This window comes from Leptinotarsa decemlineata, unplaced genomic scaffold (assembly GCF_025532065.1).
Source record: "Leptinotarsa decemlineata unplaced genomic scaffold, Ldec_3_MD MMD2_tig00078422_RagTag_RagTag, whole genome shotgun sequence".
In the NCBI taxonomy this organism is placed as follows: Eukaryota; Metazoa; Arthropoda; class Insecta; order Coleoptera; family Chrysomelidae; genus Leptinotarsa; species Leptinotarsa decemlineata.
Window position 1 is genome coordinate 8116972 of NW_027412747.1, and position 15428 is coordinate 8132399.

Consider the following 15428-nt stretch of genomic DNA (forward strand, 5'->3'; position numbering starts at 1 on the left):
CGAAATAGATACTTCTCTTCTTCTCAATCTTACGTCAGGTACAATAAAATCAATTGAATTGAGAATTTCAGGTACTTTCAGTTTTCTAAGAATGTTAAAAACAAAAATCACTTCCGAGGACTCACTCTTTCAATGGTTGCATGTTAAATTCTTGTAATTGGCTAAGGCCAAACATTGTGTTTTCTGAAAAAGAGTGTTCTTAATAATCGTTTCTGGACTTTTTCTATAGTTTCAGAATATAAAAAGGTCTTTGGATTCCAAATGACAACCATATTCCAGCTTAGAACGAACAATAGAGTTAAAGAGTAACAAACAAGTATCGTGATTGAATTCACGGCTAGATCTTAAGATAAAGCTCATTTTTCTATAACATTCAGATACTAAGTATTCAATGTGCCCAGAGAAACTGAACACACCAGTAAAAATTATCCCGAGATCTTTCATCTCATTGATTCTCTGTAAATTGGTATGATTAATGAAATAGTTTTTGATAGTAGGTAAATTCTTTCGTGTGAAACTCATTATTTTGCATTCAGCTTCGTTGAGAGAGACTTACTGAAAAGTAAGTAGATAGATTATTGAGATCATCTTGAAGCATATCAGAATCTTTTTCGCTTTCGATTCTTCTAAACAGCTTGAGATCATCGGCATATAGAAGAAATTGAGAATGCCCGATATACCGAGAAATGTCATTAACAAATAACACGCAAGGGAGAGGTCCCAAAATCGAGCCTTGCGGAACTCCTGAAGTAGCGGTGAATTTGAAGGAAGATACGTTGTTGAACTGTACGAACTGTATTCTGCTGGATAGATAGCAGTGAAAGAAATCAAGTGTGTTGTTTGTGAAACAGAATGCTTTTAATTTCAAAATCAAAACCTCGTGCAACTCTGTCGAATGCCTTGGTCAGATCAGTGTATATAACGTCTATTTAATAGCCATTTTTTATTCCATCCGTTACAAAGTTACTAAATGCGCATAAATTGGTAATGGTAGATTTATTTCGAATAAAGCCATACTGTTTTAATAGCATTTCCAAAAAAATTCGAATTATCGTACAAACATTTCAGAATTAATGAGGACCTTTCTGTATCTGAGGTTTATTTCAAGTTCTTGTATTCAATTTCCTTTCAGTAAAAATGGTAAACTAAGTGGAACTATTTCAACCTAAGTACCAGGAACAAAGTCGTTGTTTTTTTTTGTTGGTTCGTTTACTTCTACAATAACTTTCAGTTTACGAGAAACAAATTTCAAGATAAATTGATTCCATTCAGTTTCCAAATCTATGTTTTCAAGTCTGTTATGCTAGCGATACGCCCCTGCTCCGTACGGGTGCAATGCTGATACTAAATATGAATTCACCCACCGGAAATTTGAGGGCATAGACAAACAGTGATAAAAAGGTAACATCATTTCAGAACTTATTAGATATATCTGCTGCACATATTCTCAATTTAAACGCAAATAAGTCTCAATTAATTATTTTCGGTCCACGAAGAAAACGACTTGAAATAGCAGAGTCGATAAATATAAAATTAGGAGAAAATGAATTATTTGTTATTTCAGAAAGTAAGAATCTTCTGGGCCTTTGGCTTGACTCAGAACTCCGATTTCATAAACATATAAACAATTTGTGTAAGAGCTCTTATAATATTTTGCGTCAATTACATCAAAGTAGAAATATAATGCCATCCAGATTGAAACTAAAACTATGAGACTCTCTTATTATGTCAAAAATATCATACCCAGTGAATTAAGGCACTATTCCATTTCAAAAAGAAATCAAAAGTTTATTTTAAATCAACTTGAGATTTTCTTAAACTGGAGAAATATTTTTTTGTCTGTTTCCTTACTGGTTATTGATTTACTTATAGTATTACTCTCAGTAGAATGTTCTTTTTACCCTATAAATCAATCATTTTTCATTCACTCTGAATTTTTCAAATGAAACACCCTGTATGTATTTTTTTTTTGAATCTACAAAAATTATCCGACAACTTTTCTTGATATTTCCCTATACCTATCTGTTACCGTTTTCGAAATTTGAATTGATTTCATTTATTTTCTTCGGAAATCATGACCTCTAAAAATACTGATATCTTTGAGTTAAGTAATACTATGGTACCGAAATGTATTTTGGAGTTAGGTGATACTTGGAGTCTTCCCACACTTCAGCGTAATCTCCGTTACTTCAATACAGGGTGGTAAAATATACAAGTTTTTCGTTTGCTTGAAAAGGTGACTGAAAGTTGATTATTTCAAATGGAGTACCCTGTGGGTTATTACAAATTCAGAAAGCTGTTGAAATTTTCTTTCTTTTTATGTATATAATGCGCATACCCAACTAGTCAAGTTTCGGACTTAAGAGCCTTTATTTGTGAAAATGTCCCTTCAGAATGATATTTCCTTTCAAAACGAAGGAACAAAACTATTCAGACGAAGTTCTTATGAATTTGTTTTCTTATTTTTGGACGGTGTGATAAAATTATCAGAATGACATGAAGAAAGTTCAACGAAAGGTATCCGAATTAGCGCAAATGAACCCCAAGAAATTTATATGAATTCAGAACAATTTCAATACATTTGGATCAACTTTGAAAGGCAGATTATCGACGAAGTTCTCTACAGTATTCTCCAAAATATTCAGATAGCTTCTGGATGTTAATGATTTTTCATATATCACTTACCTCAATAAGTTGTCTATTGACATACAGAAAACTTAATGTTTTCTGCATGTTAATGGACAACTGAATTTTTCTTCAAACCCGGCTTCTTTTGTGACGTGAGGATTTTTACTAGACCAATAATGACAATTTTTAATTGAATAGAACTGGTCGATACTAATATGAAAATCCGTATTAATACTATTAATAGAGTTTATTGTATGATTTTCACTATAAAGAGTTTTAGAAGAACTGCGACACGTGTTTCGCTATACAATACCTTTCTCAAGCGAAAACTAGTTAGTTTACGCTTGTTCCATTGTTTTGGAACTTCTGAAGTGACGAAAATGGCAATATCATTAGGAAAATGTCAAAAATGTCACGATAGTGTCAAATAGTAATCATGACCTGCTTACAAAATATCGAATGGGAATACCATTATGAAGAGGGACATACTCACAAATTGATGCTGATATGTTCGAAAGTTGACTAGTTAGGTATACGCATGATATACATAGAAAGAAAGCTAATTTGTACAGCTTCCTGAATTTGTGATAATACACAAAGTGTTTCATTTTGAAATAATAAACCTTCAGTCATTTCTTCAAGCACACGAAAAAACTGTATTTTTACCACCCTGTATTGAAGTAACGGAAATTACGCTGAAGTGTGGGAGGCCTCCGAGTATCACCCAACTCCTAACCAAATTTTGGTACCATGGTATTCCTTAACTCAAAGATATCAGTAATTTTAGAGGTCATGATTTTCGAAAAAAAAAATTGAAATTAATTCATATTTTAAAAACGGTAACATATAGATATAGGGAAATACCAAGAAGAGTTGTCGGATAATTGTTGTATATTCCAAAAATGACATTATATACAGGGTGTTCCGTTTGAAAAATCAAAGTTGCTTTCACTTTCTAATAAAAGTGGCAACACCGCATTGTCGAAAATATTTTAGTTCGGTATAGAATGTCGGAATATGTTCTCCATTAAATTTTCGAAGTGATCTGGTGTCTGGTTCACCAGAAACGTCCAATGGGCCATCCACCATGAATCAGCCTATACAGTGTGCAAAAGCCAAATGGAATTATTTCGGTTATGGTACATATTTCAACAAAATCCCGAAACACGTCAAATTTAAATTATAATATGACATATTTCAACGTAAAAATGAATACTATCCCTACCTTCAACCCTCGTCGAATGACAGATACAACCCCCAATTTTTTGAATGGGAAGTATAGGCTTGTGATATATCGTTTGAAAGGTATCTTCATTCTCTATTCAAAAATGTTATCGCTTTCAAGTTTATTGCAACAACATTAGATCAAAATCATGCGGTTACAGAAATTCGATAAAATACACTCAAAACGTATTGCAATATACTCAAAATATATTTCATGTTAAGCAATGCTCTTTTTAGAAGGTATACTTTAAAAATCTGTAAATAATTTCTGTGGCAACGTTAGTTCAAAACGCCTTGTCAAATTGTTTTGTATGTTACATTAGTTGTCAGTATTTAAATTCAAGTTTAAAGTTCGTTAACTTCAAGTCTGGCAAATGGTTACATTAACGCAAATGCATAAAATAACAGTTTTACAAATGATTGGTTACGGAGATAAAACCCGAACACAACAGGAAGTATCTCGCCTATTTCATGAGAAATTTCCTAATTTACCACCCATATCTCAAGGAACAATAAGCAAAATAGAGAAGCAGTTTCGCGAGCTTGGTCATGTGGGCCAGATAAAAAAAGCAGCGGCCAATGCTATGAATGATCACACAAATTAGATGTGATACTTTAGTTTGAGGAAAACCCACAGAAAGGCATTCACTACATTCAATAGTAAATAGTAAAAATATTAAAAGAAAATAAAATGCATCTCTATAAAATGACACCTACTCAGGAGCTCGTGTAAGACGATTTTGGTAGAAGAACTTATTTTTGTGAGTTAGATAACAATATCATCATTTTCTGATGAGTGTATGTATGTTCTTTGTCTCTTAACGGTCATGCTAATCGGCTAAATTGCCGCTACTGATCAACGGGAAATCCTCAGTGGATGAGAGAAAAACACACGCAATACCCTCAAAAGATTAATGTTTGGGAAGGGATTGTAGGAAACCATATCATTGGTCCTTTTGCATTGACGGCAACTTGAATGGCGATAATTATTTGGCACTATCGTGCAAGAAAGTGCAGGTCTGAATCAAAGTCTATCATCGGACTACGTATGGCCAAACGGATTTGGAAGTCGTGAGAAACCAGAATCCAATTTAGAAAAACTACATGAATAAGTCGTTGAAGATAAATCTGGCGAGTCAACTTCCTTGATACATGAGGTTCACTCGAAGCAGTCTGTTCATTCGAGAGCCTCAAGGGATACCGGATTATCTCGACGAAGTAGTTTGGATTTGAAAAAGAAAAGAAATAGCTCTAAAAATAGAAAGACAAAGACGGGAGCTACAAAGAAAATCCAGAGAGCTAGACCTGGAAGAAAGTAACAGTAGAGAGTTGAAGAATAAGGAAATAGCTGATAGTTTACACCTTCTTCAACCCGAAAAAGAATTGCATGAAGCCGAGATAGATGCCCAAGAAGAGGACAGCAGTTACGTTCAATCAGAAGCAAGGAGCGAAAATATCAGGAGAGAATTAGTTGAAGAACAAGAACAAATCAACAGACTATCTCAATAGGTAGATTACACGTCACATATTCCTGAAAAAACTGAGAAACCCACTGACAACATACCCAAGGTCGAAGGACAATTTCTCGAAGAGAAACCAGGAAATATCACACCACAAGATATACAACAACTTTGTAATACTGTTGCAAACGTCCTCAGAACGTTTTCTCTCCCAGCTTCAACAACTCAAAACCCAACGTCACATGAAGTAATGCATCCGGATAAATTTCACATGCGAAAAATATTACAGAAGGATTTTCCACAGTTTGATGGCAGTCCCAAAGATTGGCCCCTGTTCCATAAGTCTTTCAAGAATCTTCGCAAGTTTTGTGACTACAGAAATGAAAAGATCATGCTAAAACTGTAGAGATTTCTAAAAGGGGAAGCAAAGACAACAGTTGAAGGAATGATGTTAACTACCGTAACTACCGTAACTAACGTAGACCTTCTGATTGAAACTTTAGAGAAACGATTCGGAAGAGCTGAATACATCATAGATACTTTGATGAACAGAATCTCTTCCGTAAGAGAAAATACTTTTTAAAAGCTGATTCATTCTTCTGCAGAGGTAAGCAACATGGTTTCGATCATGAAAAGTCTAAGAAGTAAAGGTTATCTCGAAAATCCTCAATTTCGAGAATTACTGACGAAAATTCCGGATTCAATGAAATTATCCTGGGGTGAAAAGGTGGGAATGAAAAAGGGTGATATCAATTTAGAAGATTTCTCTTTGTGGTTGAACGAGAAAGCAAGCTTTGCGTGTAATGTTAGTACCCCACGCAATGAAACATTCTCACAGAAATTCACAAATCAAATGAAGAGAAATGAAAGAGTACGCAATACTCACACCCAAAACACTCACAAGACGTGAGGTTATTGTGACAAAATACATCAAGAAAGTATTTGTCCACATATGAATTATGACGACCTGAATAAGAGATGGGAAACGGTAACCGGAAAAAAACTATGTTTCAGTTGCCTTCAAAAGAATCATCAAAAATTTAAATGTAAAAAGAGGAACGTTTGCTGAACAAACGGCTGTAAATTTATCATCCTCTATTACACAATAATTAGAAGTCAATAGCAATCAGGCAGCGATAGGAAGAGATACTACTGTTGATAATCGAGGAACAGTATGCTCTGTCAACAAACCTTTTACTACGATTCTTCTGAGAGTGATTGCTCTTTGTGATGAGGCGTCTACGGTGACACTGCACAAATGCAGAAGTAGCAGAGACATTTGGGCTATCTGGAACGAAGGAAACACTTTGTCTACAATGGACAAACGAAAATGTCATGGTTTAAGAAAATTCCATTCGTTTAGACATGACCGTTTCCAAAATTGATGATGACAGCAGAATGTAAAGATATCGATCACGAAAAACCTTCACTGCTTATTGAACAAGATAACATACATCTGATATTAGTGAGACGGATAAGAACCGGCCCAGAAAATCTTCCTGTTGCCAGTAAATGTAAGTTAGGTTGGGCTGTACACGGACCAAGTCCAAATAGCGGGGAAAACTCTTTCAAAGCCCATACTTTACACATTTGTGAAAAAGAGACGACTGATGAAGAGCTGCAGAAGGTGGTAGAAAAATCTTATCTGATTGAAACATTTGGTACTTTGATCGCAGCTGACCGACCATCTCGTGAAAGTTCACGAGCATTAGAACTGATGAGAAACACCTTAAAGTATACCGGAAAAAACTACGAAATCGGTTCATTGTGGAAAACCGATAACATACAGCTACCTGAAAGTAAATTCATGGCACTTCAAAGACTAAAATGTGTTGAAAGAAAATGTCGTCGGAACGAAAAATTTGGGAAGGAATATTGCAAAAAAATTATGCAATATGAAGAGAAAGGATATATAAAGAAGTTGAGCTTAGAGGAAGAGAAAATTGATAATCCTCGTCTTTGGTATCTTCCTCATTTCGCTGTAGAAAATCCCAACAAGCCGACTACAATCAGGCTAATAGTCTTTGATGCCGCAGCAATATCAAGAGATATGAGCTTGAATGATGCTCTACTCTCTGGTCCAGATTTGTTGCAGTCATTGGTTGTAATTTTATGGAAATTTCGACAAAGGCGATTCGGTTTTTGTGGAGATATTCGAGAGATGTTCCATAAAGTAGGAATAAAGAACGTGATAGGTGTGCTCAACGATTCCTTTGGCGAAATTTGGAAAGCGACAGACCTCCTGATATTTACGAAATGTTGGTCATGACTTTTGGAGCAACCTGTTCGCCCGTATGTGCTCAATTCGTAAAAAACTTGAATGCTGAGGAATTTTCTACGAATCCAGACATCCGAAAAGCTATTATCAAAAAATTCTATGTAGATGATACTTGGATTCTAAAGACGCTGAAGAAGAAGCACTAGAAACGATAATAGAAGTATGCAAAGTTCAGAAGGTTTCGGGATTCGAAGTAGTCAACTGGATGACGAACTCCCAACTGATTCGAGATAAGCTATCTGATAATATGTTACTGACGGCTACAAAAAATATCGATAACACTTCCTTACATCAAATATTAGGCGTATGGTGGGATCCCGGAAACGACGAATTTTCCTTCAGACTGACTTTAGAAAACTTAGTGGTGGTACAACCTACAAAGAGGAAGGTTTTGCGAGCTTTGATGTCGGTATACGACCCGCTAGGTTTGATCTCTATTTTCACGGTGAGAGGCAAAATACTGATGCAAGATATTTGGCGAGTAAGAATCGATTGGGATGATTTGTTACCTGAAGATCTTCTCATTGCTTGGAAAGATTGGTTGAGTGACATGGAGAAAATTGTACAAATCAAAATTCCAAGATGCTACAGTCCATTGATTCCATCAGCATTACGAATCGGAATTCACACATTTTGTGATAGTAGAAAGCATTCTCAGCAGCTAGCTTTCTTCGCGATATTGGAGAAGACAGAACTGATGTTTGTCTTATCTGAGCGAAAACGAGAGTTTATCCTATGAAACCTCTGTCCATCCCTAGGCTTGAACTCCAGGCGGCAGTGATGGCCATCATGTGTCTTTAATTGGAGACGGAAGGAAACACAAACCGTTCGTATCACATCAAATCGGTGAAATTCAAGAATTGACAACGTATAGCACAATGGCGATGGGCCCCAACTGAACTTAATATCGCGGATGACCCTACACGCATAAAAAAAAAGAAGGCGAAGTAAATGGACTATTGACTGCAAACCCATAGCACTCAATGACATGGTCATCCTGGTCGACGATCAAGCACCACGCTATAAGTGGAAATTAGGTAAAATAACGGCTGTCCATCCAGGAGTTGATGGCAGAATTCGAGTGGTCGACGTAAAAACCTCAACTTCGGAATATAGGCGCCAATGGTATTGATTTGTTCATCTTTTATTAGTTTGCCTTGAATTGATGATAATATGACCCTGTAGTTAAAACTAAAATGTTTTGGATAGTTACTGATAATTTGTCAAGGAAATGTCAATACAAGTTTATTACGACAAAAAGTAGGATTTATTGGGCATTTTTGAGTTTGATAATTATCAAGGAAACAACAATTATCTTTTTCACAAATAAATACGCTTTAGAGTTTTCATTGTTAGTCAAGATATTTGTTATTTTCTTGACAAGAAATCTTGGTATTGACATAAAATTTCTTGTCTTGAAATCTAATATTTTTTCTTGTCTTGATCTTATCTTGAAATCAAGACAAAATCAAGACAAGATCTTGTTACGTTCAAGAACTTGGCGACCCCTTAGCTGTATCGCTTAAAATCGCTTCGTAAATAATTCATTACTTACTTCTCGAGGATAAAAAATGGTTATCCCTAAGAGACAGACATATACCATCGCGGTATACAATATTGTAAGTACATTTTTTGATCTCTACTATATTATGCAAGTTATATACATATGAACCTTCCTCGTGAATCCCTTTATCTATTAAAACACCCGCATCAAAATCTGTGGCGTAGTTTTAAAGATCTAAGCATACGTAGGGACAGACAGCGGGAAGCGACTTTGTTTTATACTATGTAGTGATGTACTATTTTTCCTCTAGACAACTAGCAGGGTCGAATCTATATCACTCGATAAAATCTATTTCTTATTCAATGTTGAATCAAACCCTTGCAACCTTAAGAAATGTGAGATATTTTTCTACACTTCGACCTCTGACATGTAGATGGAGGTGCGTGCTAGAATTGAGATTTTAAAAAAATTAGAATTTTTGTATGACCAGATATGGAAGGTTCAATTTACACTTTATTAAAAATATGAAATTCTTGGATAGGTACCCAGAGGATGAGAAATTCAGTAAATTATTCCAAAATGATTGATCTGCTCGAGTTCATTTAAATTTTTTTGAAAAATTTGATTACTTTGTACCCGATGCGTGATGGTTGGAATTTGTTTGTCGAAAATGATTAATGCGGCCGAAATTCTGGAAAGCCGAAACATCAATAATTTCCGCCTACCTGCAACGTTTATTTTGAATTTTGTGAGAACTGTGAAATTTTTCATACCCGAATGGTGGAGGTTGGAAATGTTTCTGTCAGAAATGGTTAATCTGGTCAAGATTCATATCTGGGAAACCCGACCTGCCAAAATGTCTGCCGACCTGCAAGGTTTATTTTCAATCTTATGAGAAATTTAAATTTTTTTCAAAGCCTATGAGTGAGAGATGGAATTTTTGCTGTCTAAAATGAATAATATGGTCGACATTATCATCTGAAAAGCCCAACCTGCAAGATTTTCCGCCAACCTGCAACATTTATTTTCAATTTTGAGAAATATATGAAATTGTTTCATATCCAAAAGGTAGGAGTCGAAGATGATTAATGCCGAGATTCTAATCTGGGAAGCCCGACCTGCAAGAGTTTCTGCCGACCAACAAGATTTATTGTTAAATTATCAATGAGAAATTTGAAATTTTCCTATAAGTACATGAATGGGGGGGGGACATTTTTGTCGAAAATAATTATTCAAGTCAATACTCTTATCTGGGAGTCTCAATTTACGAGAATTTCTGTCGACCTCTAAAGTTTATTTTCAATTTTCTGAGAAATTAGAATTTTTGTTACACAGTTTGTTTCACAGTTTTACGATGTTCACAGTAGCTTCCCTAAAAATTACATCAAAATTCAGCTTCTGCATGATAATCTACACACCTTTGCCAAGTAGGTATCTTTGTTTGCTTTGTATAAATGAAAATAGTCGGTAGTCTGCTTCAGTAATTGCAGATATTTTGTAAATGAGTATAAGCATATTTCTCAGGTCACTTTATTATTGATATCAGGGTAATTTATTGAACGTCTTGTTTTAATTTCTAATTTTGGAGAATAACACCTCACATAAGTATTTTTCTATTAGTTTTTTTTGTTAGAATTTGTCACCCCATTCTCAATCAAAATATGTGGCAAGAAAAATGAATAAATAATGTTTTTTCTCATTATCAGATATTTAATATGGAGATACATAATGCATTTTGAACAGACTTTGAATCTGTTTTTTTATAAATGAAAGATCACTGGAATTCTCTTAAATCTTCAAACTCAGTTTCAAATAATAAGCTTGTGCATAGATGAGACCCTTTAGCAAAATAGTTCCTTAGACACATGAGAATCTCTATGAACAAGTGCTCTTGCTATTCCTGGTTCAATGTCAAGGCCACGTAATTAAAATAATGATTGGGCATAATTAAAATACATCTATGCAAATATGCGTGCTTTCCCATAACTTATATAAAGAAAAATGAACAAGCAAATAACACCAACAAAACGTATTTTTCCTTTTCATAAGGTAAATGATTAGCATTACATCACAACCAAATCACTACAGTGACGGTTGAGTGGAAACAATTTCTTCTTTTGGCAAAATACTCTTGATCTACAATATTCATTTCAAGAAATAATTCAACAATTCAACTTTTGAGAATAATCTAATGGCATCTATTACAGCAACGTATTGTCTACTACAGCCAAAAATCGGAACGTTTTGAAAGTCGACTTACCCCTTTCCCGATTATGGACATTTTAGTTCCAAATAGATTCTGAAAATTCGGATAGTACACGAACACATTCGAATAAAATAACTAACCTAAGGTAATCACAAAAAAATCACAAATTAAAAACATTTTTTGTAATGAAAATAGCACAGAACTCAAAATTCGCGGAATACAAAGAACGACATGTCATAACAATTGTGTATGTTCAATATTGAGGTTTACAAAATTGATCACGAGCCTCGTGTTATTGAATTTGAAAGTGTCGTGAAGAGATAAGGCGCAGTAATGTGTCCGAATCACGCAATTTTCGATTGTTAAGAATGTAAAGTTATATTATATTTTTCGCAGTTGGCACAAACCGGTCTCAAAAAATTTATAGCGCAATCTTAACATTTGACTTCTATTTGTCCAATATTTTGCAGGTTAAGGTAACATTTAACATCTATCAGTCAAATTTTTTTTCAGATTATATGTTTACGTTCAATAAAAAAAATGTTTTCATTATATTTACCTATATTTGTAGTGAAATAATTTATCTCCTGAAAGTTCAGAAAATAACGAAACCATGGTTAGATTGATGACGTATTTATTTTGAGTTTATTATTTGTTACGATATTTTTCAAGACCTTTAGACATTTACATACTTGAGAATGGTCTAACAAACCGAAACCGGTCATAACAAATAATACACTCAGAAGAAATAAGACAAAATTTTTTTCTGTATCCTATAGTTAAAACCATGGTTAGAATCGGATATCAAAAATCCAGTCAGAACATAAAAATATATACAAGTATATAAAAATCAACATTGATCCAAAGTAGTATTTAGATATAATTTCTATCTAAAACTATAGCTTCTGAAACAATATTCAAAGAAAATGATTTTTGATGTGAAATGAATTTTGTAATAACCGAACATTTTTTGAAATCCGGCAGTGTGAAGTTTGCTGCTAATGTTAGCCACAAACCACCTAGTTTGTGATGTTAGCTGCCAAAATTTTCGAATACTTCCGAACGTTCAGTGGCGTATGAGTGTAATTGATACTTTTCATGTCATGAATAAATACACTTTTTGTAAATCTCCCTTTAACGAGCGGAGGGCGAAAATCCACTCCTAGATTATATCATAAATGAGAATTTTGTACAGTAGAGATTAAATGTAAGCAGACTTTCCAAAATGAACACGTGTAATGAGAAAAAGTTTGATTGCCATTGATTATGTTTACTTCGTTGACTGATTTCTTCCATATATGACTCAGTTTCTTGTATACTCTGCACAAAATTAAGCAACGGAAATATATTGAGAAACATGGAGTATCAATAGTAGAACACAATCACTCTGATATAGTCGATTAGAAAATAGGTTTACAGCGTGGAAAAAATAAAGTTGACTGCTTTCGTCAAATAATTGAATTTTGTATATTGTTGTAAATCATGACCTAAAATAAATAACGCCAGCCGCCACTGGTAGCCATGAACCAATTCTAATGTGGTCAAGGCCGCGCGCAGCCTTGATTATTCTAGTCTTCATACCGGCTTCGATGGAATTCCGACGAATTTTCAACGGCCTTCGATTGTCAAATAAAACATGATCCACTTGCCTTTCAAGACAGTCAAGTGACAGTGCGGTACGCGGAGCGATCTAATAGGATGATAGACATTTGAAGCTAAATAAAGTTAAGTTTCATCATTGTTCAATGTAGTCAATTATTGATAAACCCATGGGGAAAAACGTAACATTTGGTGTCAGAAGTGAAATAATTCACTGAAAATTTTCTGTTTTATGGTGAAAACAAGTAATGTCGATTATGACGAGATGGACGAGCTTAAAAAATGTTCGAGGCTTTGCAAGCGGACCTTGCGAAGAATGAAAACCGCAGAAGAGAAGAAGATGAACGAAGGAGAGGAGAAGAACAATTATGCCGAAATGAAGATTGTGAAAATAATCAGATCTACCTTATTGGAAGATTTAAAATATTCCCAAGTGAGTAAAGGGGAGGTACAGAAATTTATTTAGGAAGAATTTGGAAAAGTATTTCAGGAAAAAGCAGTTGAAAAGCTTGAAGGGGTTGAAAAGAAATTTGAAGAGGAGCTTGAAAAAAAGGTAGAAGGAGTCAACAAAAAGTTTGGAGAGGTTTTCCGGGGACTTCGGAAAGAATCACCGGACCCGAAAAGGATTACTGTGGGAAACATCTTCCCCTTCTAACAGTAGTTTTATTAAAACCCCGACCTACGGTCTGAAGAATCTTCATGGTCAATTCAATAAGGCGACAGACATTTGAATAATAGTTGGAGTTTTAGTTGGAGGGTTTTGTTGTATTTGAAGTGAAATAAAAAATAAAGTAAAGTTTGATCATTGTTTAGTGTAGTCAATTATTGGTAAATCCACGGAGAAAAACGTAACAATATACTCTCCACAAAATATATGGAGAGCCATAGGTTTACTGAAATATATATATATATATATATATATATATATATATATATATATATATATATATATATATTTCAGTTTCTTATAAAATTCGAAATATTTTAGAAATGTCTGATAGGTCAGGATACAAATTTATCCACCCTGATGCCACATAGTTCTCGGCACATTTTAACTTCTTTTTTTAACTTAACGCCACACATTCCTTGACACGATACAAAATCTTGATTTGGGTGAGAGATCCATTCTTGTATTCCGATTCTGAGTTGACAAAGTTTTTTTCATAGATTATATTGGATTTGCATCTTTTTCATAGTGTACTATTATAGTACTAGTCAAGCCCTGTCATTTGATACCCATATTGAGGTAGTTGTGAAAAAATGTGTAATCCATCATTTTGTAGCTGCGGTTGTAATCTGCCATTTCGTAGCTGTGATCATTTTGAATTTGCATCATTTTCAAAGTGTACTACTATTCTATCACTCAACCCGTCATTTGGTACCCATATTGAGGTAGTTGTAAAAAATATGTAGGTATTCCGCCATTTTTTAGCAGCGACTATCTTAGATGCACAATGATACAGAATACAGAAGTGGTATTGTCATCAAAACTAAATGTGTATACCAAATATCAGGTCAATCTGTCAACAGGAATCAATTACTAAATTTGACCCAAACAAACAGGGCAAGCTGAATAAAACAGTTTAAAAACCGATCCGCATTATCGAACGCTTCCGAGCTTTAAACGAACACAACTCAAGAATCGAAATTTTCTCATCCCTTCAACTTTTCGATCAGAAGAAGGGCCGATTTTTAGTCTGACATTTTTGGAATTAATTTTTTTTATCACTGAACGATATTTTCCACAAATTTCAAGTATATACCGAGTCCATAACCTAATTGTATTCTGGTGTAAAGAAGAAGTGTGGAGAAAAGTGGTAGGAAACTTTGACATATTCGTTGATAAAAACTTGACAATTGAACTCGGTCAAATTATTATGTATTAGTTATGTGTAAACCTCCAGTGACCGTATTGTTTTCAATGTATCTCCTGTATTTGACATTCAAAGTTTCAGTTTTGTCGAGCTGATTAATTTAATAGTTTCCAAACCTAAGAGAAGTTTTACGGCTTCGTGAATTAAATATTAGAAAAAAAATTAGTACTAATAATTATTACCTTCTAACAAAAATTCTTACACCATACTATTGATTCCACTGTATTATCAACTCAAACAGAATGTTTTATTCCACAAAGTAATGTCAGACAAGATGTTTTTTCATCTGTAGGGGACCTAATTTTTATCTTAAAGCACTTTATTAGCTGTAGATAATATAATTATTAGTAAAATTACACTTAATGTTTCCTAGTGGTGGCTCCATTCAACTGTATGGATATTAAATACCTATCAATGATGTTTACTTCCATATAAGTTTTATTCAGTGTTGAAAATAAATGGATGTTTTGCTAAATCTGCCAATTTATGAATGTAACCTTTCTACGTTAGATGTTGTCTGTAACCGCCAGTCACAAATAACGACCCCTTTAGAAAATAGCTAGACACACGGCTAAAGTCCTCTCCAGTATATTCTATCTCTCTCTATGTTAATGGTTTGCTTCCATTGAGGCGCATCAAGCCACTCTCGAGTATT

At 34.3% G+C, this 15428-nt stretch overlaps 2 protein-coding genes across 2 annotated transcripts in view; one reads left to right on the top strand and one right to left on the bottom strand.

Annotated features, from left to right (window-relative positions):
* ERR (estrogen-related receptor) overlaps positions 1 to 11512 on the bottom strand; it is a 106043-nt gene extending 94531 nt beyond the window's left edge. The window contains exon 1 of the mRNA XM_074186137.1: positions 11355 to 11512. Within this exon, the coding sequence (XP_074042238.1) occupies positions 11355 to 11375 (21 nt within the window). The 5' untranslated portion in view covers positions 11376 to 11512. The remainder of the gene's footprint in view (positions 1 to 11354) is intronic.
* A 1555-nt stretch (positions 11513 to 13067) lies between these two features.
* Positions 13068 to 13694, top strand: LOC141487346 (uncharacterized). The gene is made up of 2 exons (XM_074186292.1): positions 13068 to 13332; positions 13390 to 13694. The coding sequence occupies exons 1-2, from the start codon at positions 13132 to 13134 to the stop codon at positions 13552 to 13554; spliced, it is 366 nt and encodes a 121-aa protein (XP_074042393.1). The 5' UTR covers positions 13068 to 13131; the 3' UTR covers positions 13555 to 13694.
* The last annotated feature ends 1734 nt before the right edge of the window (positions 13695 to 15428 follow it).

Coding starts and splice junctions, on each gene's coding strand:
- LOC141487346 (XM_074186292.1), top strand. CDS start 13,132: ATGGTGAAAACAAGTAATGTCGATTATGACGAGATGGACGAGCTTAAA. Junction 13,333..13,389: donor AAGATTTAAAATATTCCCAA/GTGAGTAAAGGG, acceptor AAAGTATTTCAG/GAAAAAGCAGTTGAAAAGCT.